The following is an 18,678-nucleotide window of genomic DNA, read 5'->3' on the forward strand; positions in this document are numbered from 1 at the left end:
TAGGTTTAAATGTTAACTCCATTATCTGCCAGCTGTACGACCTTGACACGTTTCCTCCCTGGAAAGTGAGCGCCAACCCCAGAGAATTGCTGAGAAGATAAAATGAGAGAAAAATGGAGAATAGTGCAGAGAACAATGCCCGTGTATTGCCAATGAGGTAAACATGCAGTAATGCAAGAGTTCTTGTTATGATGATGACGATGTTTAAAAATCCTGGGTTTCAGAAACAAAACAAAATGTTTTGTAATGTGAAAATACTAAGGAATAAATGGAGATCTGGATCTTATCTTTTCTGTTTCAAAGTGATAAAAAAATTCCTAAGCATCCTAGTGACACATCTTAATATACATTATAAATCCAAATACATATGTACTGAGAGGAAATCAGGATAAATTTTTAGTTTATTCACTTTCAGAAACATCTAAAACAAGCAGTAAAATAAAAAAATCTAGATATTATTAAGTTTTTATTAGTGATCCCCATTACAAATTCTTACAGGTATATTTGCGTATAGCTTACAAATTCAGAATAAGTAAATAGGTTAAAACAGCTAAGAATGCTAAACTATTTAAATTTCATGTAACACTTCAAGAGGATGGTCTGACTGAAAGTAGCTAAAACTGCACAGTCACGCTTTCTGACTCATCTCCTTTGCAGTTACTTCTGTTTTCAGTCTTTCTCACTCATGGGCATATTTCTTATTTAGATTGCCACTAGAAATGCCTGGAGTGCTTCATATAAAGTCATTCAAGTAATCCTGAATCATCATAACTGATTTATTTTTACTCCGTCTCCAAGCTATAATCAGAGTTGCTTTCATGGCAGCACGTCGTAACACTGATTTTCTCCAAATGTGTAAGTTTAGAAAAGACACAGGCTTTGGATGCATGTTGAATAGGGTGGCTCTAGCAGGCACTACTGGCTGCACCTAACCAAATCCAGAAGAGGACACAAAGCCTCAGTTCAAGTTCATGTATGGCATTAAAAGCAGGGAAATGTCAGCAGAGGCCATAAGGTTCTAGAAGCCTGCATAGGAATCGTGTGAGACAAGGAGCCAACAGCCTTCTCACTACCAACTCTGACAACGTTCAGTCTCTCAGACAACTGACAGGAGATGCAGTAAGATGCCCTGAAGAACTCTCCCAGCTGGATGTGGTGGCTCATGCCTGTAATCCCAGCACTTTGGGAGGCCAAGCTGTTCTCTTGAGCCCAGGAGTTCAAGACCACCCAGGGCCACACAGACAGACTCCATCTCTACAAAAAAAGTTAAAATTAGCCAGGCATGCTGGCACATGCCTATAGTCCAAGCTACTCAACAGGCTTAGATGGGAAGGTTGAGCCCAAGAGGTTGAGGCTGCAGTGAGCCATAATTGCGCGACTGTACTCCAGCCTGGGCGACAGAGCAAAACTCTGTCTCAAAAAAAAAAAAACACGCTCGTTGGTGGAGCTTGCAGTGAGCCGAGATTGTGCCACTGCACTCCAGCTTGGGCAAGAGTGAGACTCCGTTTCAAAAAAACAAACAAAAAAAAACTCTCCTCAAAATGGTTTTTTGCTCAAGCAACTGAGTAGTCTCCACGGCTATTTGCTGCCCTCTCATCTCCCTCTCTTCCAACAGATCCTTCAGGAAAGAGGGTGAGGCCATCCTCAGATTCCCCAACAGCAGTCATCAGCAGATGTCAGCAGAAGGCCATGGGTCAGGCCCAAATTCAGGCCCTAATCACCTCACTGCTAGACTGCTGCAGCTACCAAACTGTCCTGCTCTCCTGACGCACCCTGTACATGTTTAATCTTTCTAAAATCATGCTATGATCACACTACTCACCTATTACAGTGTCTTCAGAAGCACAGAAAAGAAAGCTTAAACCAGTGGTTGTCTGAAATGTATGTTGGCCCCTATCTATTTTTTCCAAGTTTATCTTGTATTTCTCTCATATAAATCCCCACATCCGGTCAGTTTTCAGCATTTTTGTTTACTCCACTTCCCAGCCCCAGCATCTGCTCCCCAGCCAATTCCTACCTTTTTTTTTTTTTTTTTCAGACAGTATCTTGCTCTGTCACTGAGGCTGCAGTATAGCAGCATGATCATGGCTTACTGCAGCCTGGAACTCTGGGCTCAAGCAATTCTCTCACCTCAGCCTCTCAAGTAGCTGGGACTACAGGCATGCACCACCATGCCTGGCTAATTTGTTTTTAATTTTTTAGTAGAGATAGGGTCTTCCATATGTTGCCCAGGCTGATCTCAAACTCTTGAGCTCAAGTGATCCTCCCACCTCTGCCTCCCAAAGTACTGGGATTACAGGTGTGAGCCACCACATGCGCAGCACTACCCATATTTTAAAGCCCAACTCAATCCCAACTCTTCCACAAAGTAATTATGCCCTAACCAACCTATTTAGGGGTAGAGGTCCCCTTTTGTTCTCTAAATTCTTATAATGCTTACTAATTGTACCACTCATCATCAGCTATCTTTCATATATCATTCACTCACTTAGTCGATAGTATTCACTCAGATGCCAAATGCCAAATGCCACATGCCAGGAGATATTCTAGACCCCTTGACATGGGCCTCAAAGAATTAATGGTCTAGGGGAGGAGGAAAAAAAGGAAGAAACTACTATTTATTGTTTATTCTACGCAGGTCATCACCATGAAATCTCTTTCCATATGTCAACTCAGTTCATCCTCACCACTCTACAGTAGCTATTGTTATCACTTTATTTTTTATTTTTCCAGAAGTTATTGGGGTACAGGTGGTATTTGGTTACATGAGTAAATTCTTTAGTGGTGATTTGTGAGATTTTGGTGCACCCATCACCCAAGCAGTATACATTGCACCACACTGTTGTCTTTTATCCCTCGCCCCCCTCATACTCTTCCCCCCAAGTCCCCACAGTCCATTGTACCATTCTTATGACTTTGCGTCCTCATAGCTTAGCTCCCACATGTCAGTGAGAACATATGATGTTTGGTTTTCCATTCCTGAGTTACTTCACTTAGAATAATAGTCTCCAATCTTATCCAGGTCACTGCAAATGCTGTTAATTCATTCCTTTTTATGGCTGAGTAGTATCCCATCATATATACACACCACAGTTTCTTTATCCACTCGTTGATTGATGGGCATTTGGGTTGGTCCCACGATTTTGCAATTGTGAATTGTGCTGCTACAAACATGCGTGTACAAGTATCTTTTTTGTATAATGACTTCTTTTCCTCAGGGTAGATACCCAGTAGTGGGATTGCTGGATCAAATGGTAGTCTTACTTTTACTTCGTTAAGAAATCTCCACACTGTTTTCCATAGTGGCTGATATCAGTTGGCTGTGTCCCTACCCAAATTTCAACTTGAATTGTAGCTTCCAGAATTCCTGTGTGTTGTGGGAGGGACCCAGCAAGAGGTAATTGAATCATGGGGGTCGGTCTTTCCCATGCTATTCTCATGATAGTGAATAAGTCTCATGAGATCTGATAGGTTTATCAGGGGTTTCTGCTTTTGCTGCCTCCTCATTTTCTCTTGCCGCCACCATTTAAGAAGCGCCTTTCACCTCTCACCACGATTCTGAGGCCTCCCCAGCCATGGGGAACTGTAAGTCAAATTAAATCTCTTTTTCTTCCCAGTCTCAGGTATGTCTTCATCAGCAGCATGAAAACAGACTAATACAGTGACTGTACTAGTTTACATTCCCACCAGCAGTGTAAAAGTGTTCCCTGATCACTGCACCCACACCAACATCTACTGTTTTTTGACATTTTGATTATGGCCATTCTTGCAGGAGTAAGGTAGTATCACCTTGTGGTTTTGATTTGCATTTCCCTGATCATTAGTGATGTTGAACATTTTTTCATATGTTTGTTGGCCATTTGTGTATCATCTTCTTTTGAGAATTGTCTATTCATGTCCTCAGCCCACTTTTTGATGGGATTGTTTCTCCGTTTTTTTCTTACTGATTTGTTTGAGTTTGTTGTAGATTCTGGATATTAATCCTTTGTCAGATGTATAGATTGTGAAGATTTTCTCCCACTCTGTGGGTTGTCTGTTTACTCTGCTGACTGTTCCTTTTGCTGTGCAAAAGCTCTTTAGTTTAATTAAGCCCCAACTATTTATCTTTGTTTTTATTGCATTTGCTTTTGGGTTCTCAGTCATAAAATCCTTGCCAAAGCCAATGTTTAACAGAGTTTTTCCAATGTTATCTTCTAGAATTTTTATAGTTTCAGGTCTTAGATTTAAGTCCTTAATCCATCTTGAGTTGATTTTTGTACAAGGATCCAGTTTCATTATCCTACATGTGGCTAGCCCAACCTTTTCCATTTGTTGAGAAGGGTGTCCTTTCCCTTATTATCACTTTATGAAAAGGAAACTGATTCTCAGAGAATTGAAATACCTTGGCAAAGGATACCATTTTTTTTTGTTTTGTTTTTTATGTTTTTTTGTTGTTGTTGTTTCTTTTTTTTGAGATGTAGTCTTGCTCTATAGCCAAGGCTGAAGTGCAATGGCATGATCTCGGCTCCCTGCAACCTTCACCTCCCCGTTCAAGCAATTCTCCTGCCTCAGCCTCCTGAGTAGCTGGGATTACAGGCATGTGCCAGCACACCTAGCTAATTTTTATATTTTTAGTAGAGATAGGGTTTTGCCATGTTGGGTAAGTTGGTCTTGAACTTCTGGCCTCAAGTGTTTTGCCCACCTCAGTTTCCCAAAGTGCTGGGATTATAGGAGTGAGCCACCACACTTGGCCACCAGGTAGGTATGTTTTTATTCTCTGCTGTCCCTGTCACCCTCTCAGATTATCTGTCCATCTCTTCCTTGCTCAGTCCCTGGGAGACTGATGGCTGTGATCTACATCATCCAAGTTCCTTTGCCCTCTGGCTTCTAGGTAGGTTGGTTCAAAAAGAGGTACCACTGGGAGCAGGAGCTAAGAAAGCAGTATATTTATTTGCCCTGCTCCCTCCTGACTCACTAGGTTCTGGCAGTAGCTGCATCCCTCAGGTACCGGCCTTGTGGAAGGGCTCTTCCATTGCTCCAGCTCTTCCTACCAGGATCCATTAAGACCGCTGCCCTCTGCTACCCCTTAGACCAGGAGTTGAAGATAAATAGACTCTACCTAAAGGCTGATGAAGCAGCTTAGCCCTGCCCACATTTCTGTAAATACTCCCTTCATTAAGCTCTTTTCAGTTAAATCCTCTTAGTGTGCTGTTTCCTGCAGATACACAGAGCAGGATTTGAACTCACGTGGGTCTTACCGCAGAGACCTCTTTTTTTTTTTTTGCTGGGGTAATTGCTATGTTGGAGGTTTGTACTGAGTGCTGAGGATCAAAACTAAGGGCACCTTACTCTGATAGGAAGGATGAGAAAAGACTTCACCTGACCCATCCAAGCATGAGTCAGTCTCAAAAGGCGAACTGAAGTTTACCAGGCAAACAAAGAATGAGGATAAATGTTCAAGGGCAAAGTAGACAGTAAGGTTCAAAGTCATAGAGGCATAAAGACTATGTCTTATTAACCAAGGCAGTTACGTAGAGGGATTGTGAGAGAATAATGATGGTTGAGAGTTTCTAAACTTTAATGATAGTCACTTACTTCTCAATCCTGATCCACATGGGGAGATTAGAAGAAGCAAAGAACTAGCTAGACTCTGAGCAAGAGAAATAATTCACCTATTCCCTACCTTCAACTGATCCCTATTACAGAAAATAAGTTCAAATATTTAGCACAATACACAAGCCCTTTCTAATCTGGCCTCTACCCAACCCACCAGTCTCATCTGCCAGCACCACCTCAAGCTGTTCACTGAGAATGCCATACCCTCCCACATCTCTGCACTTTTATATATGTTTTTCTCATGCAGGAGATACCTACTGCTACTTTGTACTTGGTAAATTCCTCCTTATCTCTCAGGACTCATCTCAGGTGTCTGCCTATCTGTAAATATTTCCGGAGATCCAAGATGATTCCATAATGCCTTGTGTATAACTCTAGAACAGTACTTTCAAAGCACAGAACATGCATTATAATTACTTGTTTTCATGTCTGTTGATTGACTCGACTGTGATTTCCTACTACAGGAAGGTAACAGATGGTAGAGGTTCATGCTTGGGTTCTGGAGGCAAGCCACCCAGATCCAAATTCTAAACTGTACCCCAAACAACTAGGTAACCTGAAGCAAGTTATGTATCCTCTCTGGGGCTCAGTTTCATTATCCATAAAATAGGAATCATAACATCTGCCTCATAGAATTGTTAAATGAGTGACATAAAATAAGGCCTGTTACACACTAAGCCCTCAGGAACTGTTAGTTAACATATACTTGTATGTCCCTTATTTTCTGTATAAAATGCATGTTTGTTGAATGAATAAATTTTCCTACCATTTCATATTTCTCTGCATAGATACCAAATTCTACTTACCCTTTGTTTTATTGACTCATGAAAAATAAACCCTCATTCTAAATATGTACTTTTTTTCACTTGGTTATGATAAACAGATCCTTTTCTGTAAAGGAATTTAACTTCCTTCCATTGTTGTTGGCCTGGTTACTGAGTCAGACATTTTCTTGGCCTTCTCACAGTCTCCACATGTGCCTGCCCCACAGTTACTCCCACAGAAGAGCAGTTCTGTTTCAATAATTTACAAAGACATTTTCAAGTCAAATCTTGATGGCTCCCCTATGTTGGCACAAGAAACAACAACAGGCTCCCCACAGCATAGAGATGAACCACAGATACTTTTTTCTAATGCCAAAGCAACATAAAATTATTGCAGTCATAAAATAACTTTACGAGTTTTAAAATGGCATTTTCAGGCCCCAGCCTTGGTAAAAAGCCCATGAGCCAGAACCAAGGAAAGAAAAATCAGAGCACATAGAACAATGTGCTCAGGATGTGAGAAGGAGATGAAGACCAGCTCCCAGTTGAGCCCTGAGTTTCTGAGGAAAGGTGAGGTTGTGGCCAACAGAAGCACAGGGCACCAGGTTACAAAGGGATAATGGTGCTGCCTTATAACAATATAAAGGCCACACCTGAGAAAGCCAGGACACTTACAGAGTTACCCTGGGCTGGGTGCAGAGGGATGCACAGGCCTCACTGGCTCAAGAGCCTCCAGGAGGAGTTTAGCCATTGCTACTGCCCAAGACTCCAGCCCTACCTTCCTTCACTGCTTCTCCTATCCTGACACTGGTTTTGTTGTCATCCTCTTCACCAATTCTCTCATTACCACACCTAGATTTGTTGACTCTATGTCCCCATCCTCATTCTAGATCCCCAGCTTCAGGAGGGCTGGGAATTCACCAGCTTTCATATCAGCTGCCTGACAGTGACTAACTCTTGCTTCTTTGTCAGCTATCTATCCACCCTAGAACATTCTAGGAAACCATATTCCTTGCTGGAACTCATGTGAGTACACTGCCACTTGTTGGGAATAACAACAACCTAATTATTCAAAGTTAATCTGATAATGTTTTTAAACTAAAAGAACCACCACATGATTTGACAGTGAATTTAATATTTTTATAAAAGACAGTTCTCTACTTACAGGCCTCCTGATTGAAGCACCTTGAACAGAGTGATAAAATTCTGGCTGGACTCGGCTGCTCTTCTTGATTCTTCGTTTCCTCACTGAAGTTTCTTGCTCACTCTGATGGTGAACTTCCACCACGGGCTTCACTTCTTCCAGACGGGCAGCTGCGGCTGCTGCAACTCGTCTTCTAATATGCCGAGGGCTTGCTCTGAATCCCTGTGGCAGAAAACACAACCAAGCAAATCCAGATTTGTATTGAGTTAGTTTGGAAGTTCCCCAGGGCTAGTTATACAAAAAGCTCCAAAAGTCACTATGTTCAGTGAGATCATGTGCACCCCCAAAGTAAGCATGGAGGAGGCTCAAATGCAAGTAAGTTTTCCCCACAAGTGTTCTTTAAAGCACCCCAGTATTTCAGGGTCCAGAGTTATTCTACATTAAGAAACGTTCTTAATTGAGTAAAGTCAGTCCAAAAAAAAAAGAGGGAAAGAAAGCAGGTGGGCATACTGCTTGACTGAAGCATCAGGGAGACTGTGAGTGAAGAAGAGTATTTCCACTTTGGCCTGAAGTAGAGTGTAGGGAGCGGGACAGGATATCATTCCAGGGTAAAGTGCAACTTTACATTCCTGAGAGAGACTCTTTCTGAGGAAGGAAAGAGCAGGAATGCAAAGCATCACTACAACACACCACAAAGTGAGGGTTCCAAACTCAAATGGGGGCAATGAGGCAGAACAAAGGTATGGGTTTGGGTGTCAGATGGGCCTGGGTCCAAATGCTGACTTCTTAATTATAGCTACACAATGTATTAAATAATTCTGAGTCCAACTGTTCCAACCTACAAAATGTATAACATTCTACTCACAGGGCTTTTAAGTTTTAAATAACATAAATATAAGTAAAATTCCAGCTGGGCGCAGTGGCTCATGCCTGTAATTCCAGCACTTTGGGAGGCCGAGGTGGGTGGATCACCTGAGGTCAGGAGTTCAAGACCAGCCTGGCCAACATGGCAAAACCCTGTCTCTACTAAAAATAAAAAAATTAGCTGGGCATGGTGGCAGGTGCCTGTAATCCCAGCTACTCAGGAGGCTGAGGCAGGAGAACTGCTTGAACCTGGGAGGCAGAGATTGCAGTGAGCCAAGATCACGCCACTGCACTCCAGCCCAGGTGACAGAGTGAGACTCCATCTAAAAAATAAAATTGTGTGTGTGTGTGTGTGTGTGTGTGTGTGTGTGTGTGTGTGTAAAATTCCAAGCATGGTATCTGACACATAGGAAGTGCTTAATAAAATTATCATTTTCCTCTTCTTTTAGAGCAAGATGAGTATAAGGACAACTCAGACTATGGAAACATGTCAGCTAAGTCATATTATGCAGCTGAGAACATGCAATTTTGGAAAATATCAATAATTACATAAAATAGTCTTGGTCCTCATGGCTTACAATTTACTGGAGAGCAGAAGGAGAAATCTAACATAGAGTTCAAAAACACAGGGGAATGTGTAACGAAGGGTTAAAGTAGTAGACTCTCAGTGCTAGCAGATCTCAGAGAAGGAAATCAATGAATGAAGCTGAGAATAGTTACATTTGGCTTAGTTGAGTCAGTGGCATTTGAAGAATGAATTAATTCATATTGAACGCAAAGGAAACAACATAAATGAATGAATAATAGACAGATGATAGACAGATGAGTGAAGTATTTACAACAATAAGAAACGTTATTTGCTAATGTGCTGGAATGAGGGTACAAGCTAAATATGGTGGGAAACTAGTGAGAGATAAACAGTAAATGATCCAAGAAGGGCTTCTTTGAGTTTGTGTGTCTTCTGAATTTTTAAAGATGTATAAAAGGCTTAAAGTTTGCAGTAAATGCATAAAAAATGAGGAGTAAGAATTTCAAAGGGATAAGCAGTATGAGAAAAGGTGTAATAATGGTTCTGTGGGATTCTGAAAGGTTAATGTATACAGTGGGATTCTCACTGAGGGAGCCGGAAGATGGACTACTGTCCAATTATGGAGAGCCTGCATACCAGGCTGAAGGATATGAAGAAGGAGAGAATTGAAAAAAAGGAAGGGATTACCCACAGAGCCAAAAGTAGCAATGAGGTCAACAGAAATCGGTAAGGAGAAAATGCAAATGGATTTGGCAAAACCAAGGTCATTGTTTGGGCTCTCCTAATCCATCCCCAAATACATTAGTCTTGTTCCCATCCCGCCCCTGTGTGCAAGCTCAGCTGGTCCTCTTCAACCCAAAATAGTCCCAGAACATCCCCACCACTCCCACGTAACTCAGGAGGTACTACAGCAGCTGCTGGAGAAGAGGATTAAGGAGAAGTGGGAACTGGGCCAAATGCTGAACCAAATTCTAGGGCAGTTTAGACCACACACATCAAAACCAACAACCATACAGGCTGCTTTTTACGCAGCTTCCTGGACATTCTCCATCCACCCACCCGCCCCCTCCACCCTCTACACACACACATTTTTTCTCTCTCTCTCCTTCTGAATCTCATTTTTTAACAAGCTTCTCTGGTAATTTTTCTATACTTTGAAGACTAAGAACCTCTAGGAACCAGAATTTAGTTTGACCACTAGATGGCATTATCTCTCACAGCCCTTGCATTCTCTCTAATTCAGAAATTTGGTGTTCTGGTAGAATGAACAAAATATTTGATGATATAGTAGATTCTGTAATAGTGGAGTAAGTTGAGTACATTTCTTTGGTAAGAATGTAGATTCTCTTATGAATAATAAGCAACCAGATTTTGCTTAACTGGTATTATTACCAATAGTCCTCAGTGGCCCACAAATTCTAGAAACACTTAGGGAGAAAAACTGCATAAAACTTTGCTAAAGTAACCAAACGACAGAGATTAAAACATGTTGGCACAGCCATTCTGCAAAACAATAACTTAGTGAATTCATATCCCTGTATCTACCCCAGAGAAATTCTACCAAGCATGCCCAGGAAGATATTCAATGCAGAATTATTTATGATATTAAAAAAATTTTTGAGACAGAATCTTGCTCTGTCACCCAGGTTGGAGTGCAGTGGCGCAATCTCAGCTCACTGCAACCTCCGTCTCCTGAGTTCAAGTGATTCTCCTGCCTCAGCCTCCTGAGTAGCTGGGATTACAGACATGAGCCACTACTCCCGGCTAAATTTTGTATTTTTAGTAGAGATAGGGTTTTACCATGTTGGCCAGGCTGCTCTCAAACTCCTGACCTCATGATCTGCCCAGCTCAGCCTCCCAAAGTGCTGGGATTACAGGTGTGAGCCATTATACCTGGCAAAAAATTTTTAAACCACTTAAATCAGTCTTTCCTAAACTTTAGGCATCTTCATTCCACCTTAACATTTTTTTCCAGATCTGAGCACTGCCTCAGTGATTTCTGTTATACCCAAATTTACTTGTACTATTTTAAAATAACTTTTTATAAGCACTGTAGTATACTACACAGACTTTGCAGCCACTATCTGAGTTCTAATACTGCCTTTGTCACTTCCTAGTTGTGTGATCTTGAATAGTTACTTAATGATTTCCTCACTTGTAAAATAAGGATTAAAATAGTAATTCATAGGATTGCTGAAAAGAATAAACTAATGTAGGTAAAGTACTTCAAAGAGTGCCTGGCACGTAGTAGTACATAAGCATTCACTATAATTACCATGTATATTACTTGTGTGAATAAAATATATTCTTGAACACAATAGTGTATTATTCATACTATCTAAAAAAGAAATCAGATGGAAATAGGAAAATGAGTCACACTGCTGGTATGCCTTGAAGACAGACACATGTGAGGTACCGATCATTAGGAGAGTTCTTTGTTACTCTCCAGTGAGTCAAACTACCTGGGCTCAAATATAATATCAGCTCTATTACTTACTAGGCGTGTGATCTTGGTTAAATTACTTCTCTGTGCCTTGTTTTTTAATTTGTCAAATGCATATAACAATACCTCTCTCATAGAGTAATGGTGGTGTTTAAATGAGATAATCCACATTACGTACTCAGAACAGTACACAGCATATAAAAAATACTTAATACATTATCATCGTTATTATTACTGCTTCACTTTCTGGATCTTGCAGCAGCAATACATTATTATTTATTATTACTGCTTCACTTTCTGGATCTTGCAGCAGCAATTTACACATCAGCAGTGCACAGCTATGATTACAAACACCATAAACAACGATGAGCATTCACCTTTATTTCTCTAAATAACTGCAAAGAATTACAGCTCCTTGATTTTTGACACTTTCTTGTCCTAAGTAATAATTTAAAAAAAAAAAAAAAATGTCTTTTAACGGAGGAAATTTTAGCTTGAAACAGTAGGTGGTGCTATAAGTTCTTCCAGGTGTTAATAAGAGTTACTCTTTTTTTTTTTTTTTTTTTTTTTTTTTTTTTTTTTTTTGAGAGGGAGTCTAGCTCTGTCACCAGCCTGGAGTGCAGTGGCGCGATCTTGGCTCACTGCAACCTCCACCCCCTGGGGTCAAGTGATTCTTCTGCCTCAGCCTCCCCAAATAGCTGGGATTACAAGCATGTGCCACCACGCCCAGTTAATTTTTGTATTTTTAGTAGAGATGGGGTTTCACCATATTGGCCAGTATGGTCTCGATCTCCTGACCTCGTGATCTGCCCACCTCAGCCTCCCAAAGTGCTGGGATTACAGGTGTGAGCCACCATGCCCGGCCAATAAGAGTTACTCTTTAACCATTAGGTGATGGACACTTGGAAGCCTGTCAGTAGTGCACTTCTATCATTTTTAGGCCACCCCAAATTATCAGCACCTTTTGGATAATCATTTCCCAAGATGTGTGGTCATGTGTGTGTGTGTGTGGTGTGTATGTGCATGTGTGAGGAACATTTATCATGAGATCTCTCTTCAATCTTTAAGTGCACAATACAGTATTGTTAACTCTAGGTACAATGTTATATAGCAGATCCTTAGAACTCATTCATCTGGCATAATTGAAACTTTATACCCATTGAACAGCAACTTCCTATCTCTCCTTCCCTCCAGCCCCTGGCAACTACCATTCTACTCTTGCATTATATTAATTCGACTAATTTAGATACATTATATAAGTGGAATCATGCAGTATTTGTCTTTCTGTGACTGAGTTATTACACTTAACATAATGTTCTCCAGGTTCATCCATACTATTGCATATACCAGGATTTCCTTCACTTTGCAAGGCTGAGTACTATTCCATTGTACACATATATTGCATTTTCTTTTTCTCTACTTTTTCTTTTTTTTTTCTTTTAGACAGAGTCTTGCTTTGTCACCCAGGCTGGAGTGCAATGGCACAATCTCGGCTCACTGCAACCTCCACCTCCTGGGCTCAAGCAATTCTCCTGCCTCAGCCTCCCGAGTAGCTGGGATTACAGGTACACACCACCACATCCAGCTAATTTTTACATTTTTAGTAGAGATGGGGTTTCACCTTGTTGCCCAGGCTGGTGTTGAACTCCTGACCTCAGGTGATCCACCCACCTCGGCCTCCCAAAGTGCTGGGATTACAGGCGTGAGCCACCACGCCCAGCCTATATTGCATTTTCTTTATCCACTCATCTCTCCACGGACATTTAGATTGTTTCCATACCTTGGTTACTGAGAAAGATGCTGCAATGAACTTAGGAGCATGTATAACTTTTCAAAATCCTGATTTCAACCCCTTTGTACATATAGCCAGAAGTGCGATTGTTGGATCATATGGTAATTCTAGTTTTAACTTTTTGAGAAACCACCATACTGTTTTGCATAGTGGCTACACCAGTTTACATTCCCACCTACAGTGTACAAGGGTTCCAGTTTCTCCGTAGCCTTCTGATACCAGAGTTAAGAAGAAATTACTAGGCAGATAGTAAGGGTACAAAAGTCCTCAGTCAGGTTTTCCTTTTAATGAAAAGCAACCCAAAATCATTTTCTAACAAAGAACAGCCTGTAAAGTCGAGCTGCAGACATAGACAAGCAAGCTTAGAGCTTTCACAGGTGGATGCCCGCAGGAAAGAACTACCTGGGACTAGACGTGTTCAAGATGGCTCCATCTTCCCTTCTCTGCCAGCCACGTGTACAGTAAGGAGAAGGCAAAATGGCACTGGCCAAGGGAAGAATTCATTAGCATAATAATATTAGGGTAGGGTAACCAGCCCTCCAGGCCCGCTATGTAGATGTTACACCTGATCAAACCAGTCTGTGAGCCCTACAAAAATCAAATACCACCTCCTCAAGCAGGACTATAAAATTCGGGGCATCCACTGCCTGCCAGCCTTTTCCTCTCAGAACTCCCCTTCTCTCTCACTAGAGAGAGATGTTTTTCTTTCTCTTTCTTTTGCCTATTAAACCTCTGCCCCTAAACTCCTCAAGTGTGTCCTTGTCCTATATTTTCTTGGTGCAAGACAACAAACTCCAGGTATTTACCCCAGATAATGTAGCCGCTTCATTTCCTCATCAACACTTTTTATCTTGTGGCTTATTAATGACAACCATCCTAACAGATGTGAGGTGATATCTCACTGTAACTTTTATTTGTTATTTCCCGGTGATGAGTAATGTCTTGATACATAGTTACATCAAGATGCTCCAGAGCCCACTCTAGATCTTCTTGCTTAATAACCCAGTACATTTCATGGGTAGGCCCATGGCCAAGACCCAGTGAATGCAAGTTTCTCTGCTTGGACTGTGAATATTATATGGAGGCAGGTAAAGACTGAAAAAAATCAGTAGGAGTTCATTAGTTCCAATGGCTACACCAAAGACCTTGTGAAGCTGCCTGGTGTTGTTTGTTCTAACCAGACATTTGGTCTTGATTGTGAGTTCCATGATCTAGGTGTATTAAATTCTCTATTGGCTTAAATCAGACAGTCAGGTCCTGTTATCTACAAACAAAAATCTCTAATGCATACACTTTCTGTTAAAACTTGCAGGTGGTTAGCTATTTTCCTTGGAGGTCGAATACTCAGACAACCAGGCTGTTTGACTGTGTATGTGTAGATGGGCATAAAAAGTGATGAAATATTAATAGCAATAATTTACTAAGCGCCACTTATGCACTAAGCCTATATATGCCCTGAAGAAACAAGCAAACAAGCTTTTCAGGGTTAAGTAATCTGCTTAAAGGTAAAAAGTTGCAATTAGAAAAGCCCAGATTAGAACCCAGGTTTATCTAACTCCAACCAGTGCCCTTCAACACTCTGCTCTTATGTAAAGAGATTATAAGGCAGTAATGCATTTAGAATTAATCTTCTACATGTATCCACATGACTGGAAGTGCTCAGGAATACATGTTGACTGATTAAAACAAGAAAAGATCTATTAACAATTTAGATGAATGAGGCAGAAATTGAGAAAAAAATATTTTCGGGTAAGTATTATTGTTTTATAAGGTCAAACTACTGTCAAGTTTACTGATTACACATCTGAAAAGATGGAAAATTAACACATTGACCCACTGAGCATTAATATAGAATTACTTTTCAGCCTGGGCAACGTGGTCAAACTCCGTCTCCACCAGCCGGGCGTGGTGGCACGCACCTATAATCCCAGCTATTTGGAAGGCTGAGGCACAAGAATTGCTTGAGCCCAGGGGCAGAGGTTGCAGTGAGCCAAGATTGCGCCACTACACTCCAGCCTGGGAGACAGAGTGAGACTTTGTCAAAACAAAAAAAGAAAATACATATATATATGTGTATATATATACACACACACACACATATGTATATATATGTTACTTTTGTGTTATGGAAGATATAAATTTTACCATATGTAAATATTATAAAGCTCAATAAGCTGCTGCTTATAAAATCTATAATGCTCCATTAAAAAATCAAATGATTCCCCTCATCCCAGGCTAGAAATAATGTGTACAGTAGAAGCTCTTTGATCCATGGATAAAATTTGAGGGAGGTGAAGAGGGCAGTCCATGAACTTGTATGCAGAAAAAAATATTCCTTGATTTTCAATAACTTATAATTGAAATTTAAAACATGGCTCAATTATGAATGTAGGCCATAAACCTGGTATCATTAACAGTACCTGTGACTTTTGCCACCAAAAGTCATCATAGATTTAAATATTAAGTTGTAGTGGCTGCAGATCTCTTGAAATACTGTTTATACTTGTTACTTCAAAATCACAGTAGTTAGTAAATGTGCCGCTGTCAGAGGCATTTGAACCAGAGCAACTCCACCTTAAATAGGAGCTAGGTAAAATGAGGCTGAGACCTACAGGGCTGCATTCCCAGACGGTTAAGGCATTCTAAGTCACAGGATGAGACAGGAGGTCAGCACAAGATACAAGATACGGGTCATAAAGGCCTTCCTGATAAAACAGGTTGCAACAAAGAAGCTGGCTAAAACCCACCAAAACCAAGATGGCAATAAGAGTGACCTATGATCATCCTCACTGCTACACTCCCCCTACGGCCATGACAATTTACAGATCCCATGGCAAGGTCAGGAAGTTACCCTATATGGTCTAAAAGGGGGATGCATAAATAATCCACCCCTTGTTTAGCATCTAATCAAGAAATAAGCATTAAAATGTGTAACCAGTAGTCCTCAGGGCTGCCCTGTCTATGGAGTAGCCATTCTTTTATTCCTTTACTTTCTTAATAAACTTACTTTCATTTTACTCTAGGACTCGCCCTGAATTCCTTCTTGCGGGAGATCCAAGAACCTTCTCTGGGGGGTCTCAATTAGGACTCCTTTCCTGTAACACCACTAGATCTTGTTATTCAATGCATTAATTAAAAAGTACCTATACTGCTGTCAAAAATATTTCTAATAACTTACATTTCAATGTAATTGGTTTCTTTTATAATTCTGTCTTTTAACCATGTTTGCCTTTTTCTTTCTTGGTCACAAGCTAAGTTACATTTCCCAGCCTCCCTTGCAGTTAGATAAGGCCATGTGACTGAGCTCTAGCCAGTGAAATGTGTATATATGTAAGCCATTTCTGGACCTAGCATATAAACACTTCCCACAGCCAATTCTCCGTGCTCTTCTCCTCTTTTGGCCGGCATGACCTTTGAAGCAACCTTGAAAGTCACACAATGAAGATGACAGTGCGTCCATCAGCCCAAGTCCCTGAATAACTACAGGAAAGAGGCCAGTCTACCAACCTGTTTACCCACATCTGCACCTTTAAATAAACAACAAATACATTTGTATTTTGTTTGAGCCAATGAGTGTATATTTGCTATAGGAGTTTGCACTACGCTGACTCACTGGTTCTCAAACTTCATCAAGCATCAGAACGACCTTGAAGGCTCGTTAAAACACAGACTCCTGGACCACACCCTCGGAGTTTCTGATTCAGTAAGTCTGGGATAGGGCTAAGAATCTGCATTCCTGACAAATCCTCCAGTGATGCTGATGCCACCATCACGTGAGTACAGTCTGAGAAACCAAAGGTCCTGTCCCTTACTGTGTGGTGAGTGAGTAGTTTTGGTCATAATAATACTGTATCCCATTGTGCTATATGCAGGGGGACCCTCAGGATTAGAGCAATTTAGCTGTTTGTTGTTTTAATAACCCTACATTAAAAGATTTGTCCTGGAAGCCACTTTGTCAGCAGGGGGGGGAAGGGAAATAATCTATCTAGAAGATACCTTTCTGTTTTCAGAGAGAATGTATTCCCTGGCAAGTAAAAGTGGGTCAAAATATTACCTTTTTAAAATCTTTTCTAATAACTAGTCATTGTTTGGTATAGAACATTGGTCCCTGGAGGTATCATGACAACAAATAGTCTGTTTTGGAAAAGTCTAAGGAACTGCATATTTCTTTTTATTTATTATTTTATAGAGATGAGGTCTCACTCGGTTGCCCAGGCTAGAGAACAGTTGTGTGATCATAGCTCACCGTAGCCTAGAGCTCCTGGGCTCAAGAGATCCCCCTTCTTCAGACTCCTGAGCAGCTGGGAATACTGGTATGCATCACTACATCCACTTAATATTTTAAAGAGACAAGGTCTCACATGTTGCCCAGGCTGGTCTCAAACTTATGGCCTCAAGAAATCCTCCCACCTGAGCCTCCCAAAGTGCTGGAATTACAGGCATGAGTAACTGTGCCTAGCTGAATTGTACATTTATTTTATTTTATTTTATTTATTTATTTATTCATTTTGAGATGCAGTCTCACTCCATCACCCAGGCTGGAGTGCAGTGGCATGCTATCAGCTCACTCCAACCTCCACCTCCTGGGTTCAAGCAATTCTCCTGCCTCAGCCTCCCAAACAGCTGGAATTACAGGCATATACCACCATGCCCGGCTAGTTTTTGTATTTTTAGTAGAGATGGGTTTTCACCATGTTGGCCAGGCTGGTCTCAAACTCCTGACCTCACATGATCCATCCACCTCGGCCTCCCAAAGTGCTGGGATTATAAGTGTGAGCCACCGCGCTCGGCCGGTACATTTATTTTAGATAAACTTTCACAGGTTAGTAATACAGTGTTTCTTTCATATTGACTGATATTATATCAACTGTTTATTAGTTTCTTCTGGTAAGAAGCTCTGACTTACAACCAGAGAGCCTTAATATTTTCTAAATTGCAAATGAACTACAACTTAGGTGCAGTTTTGTAAATGAAAATATTTTAAAATCTCTTAATAATGTCAAGCATTCCCTTCTTAAACAAAAGGCTCCACCCACAGTCCCTGCTGCCTGAGGAAGCATGTTTTGTACCGTACCCTCACACCGCTCCAGCTATGGTTGCTGGGTCTTTACACTTAGGCTGTGTCTATCAGAGTTTTTCCTTTGAGAGTCTGAGGAAAACTGAGAGCCTGGGCTGCTTAGCATAGAGGTTGCAAGGGAGGAAGGGAAGGAGGAAGGGAGGGAATTAATTCTATAGATCAGTGCTTCTCAAACTTTAATATGTACATGGATCACCTGGAAATCCTATTAAAATGCAGATTCTAATGCAGTGGGTCTGATTGGGGCCTAAGAGTCTGCTTTTCTAACAGGCTCCCAGAGTATCCTGATGCTGCTGGTCTGCAGACCAAACGTGAGTAACAAGGACGTAGAAGGATTCATGGAAACTGTGTGCCCCTGGTATAGGTTGAGGCTATCAGGGGCCAGAAATCATAAGTGAAACAGGCAAAAGGAAAAGAAGCATCTAGTGGAGTAAAATGAAGTCATTCCTATAGCATCTCGCTACTGCAAG

The 18,678-nt window shown here is 41.0% G+C and overlaps 2 protein-coding genes across 3 annotated transcripts in view; one reads left to right on the plus strand and one right to left on the minus strand.

Annotated features, from left to right (window-relative positions):
* DST (dystonin) overlaps positions 1-18,678 on the minus strand; it is a 1,587,602-nt gene that overhangs the window by 424,982 nt on the left and 1,143,942 nt on the right. The window contains exon 4 of one of the 2 annotated variants that reach the window (XM_050788752.1): positions 7,525-7,725. In XM_050788752.1, coding sequence (XP_050644709.1) covers positions 7,525-7,725 — 201 coding nt within the window. Of the gene's footprint in view, positions 1-7,524; positions 7,726-18,678 lie in introns of those variants that run through there. The other variant, XM_050788754.1, reaches the window with a different exon arrangement.
* ZNF451 (zinc finger protein 451) overlaps positions 1-18,678 on the plus strand; it is a 376,340-nt gene that overhangs the window by 93,618 nt on the left and 264,044 nt on the right. The window lies entirely within an intron of this gene.

This window comes from Macaca thibetana, chromosome 4, assembly GCF_024542745.1.
Source record: "Macaca thibetana thibetana isolate TM-01 chromosome 4, ASM2454274v1, whole genome shotgun sequence".
NCBI lineage: Eukaryota > Metazoa > Chordata > Mammalia > Primates > Cercopithecidae > Macaca > Macaca thibetana.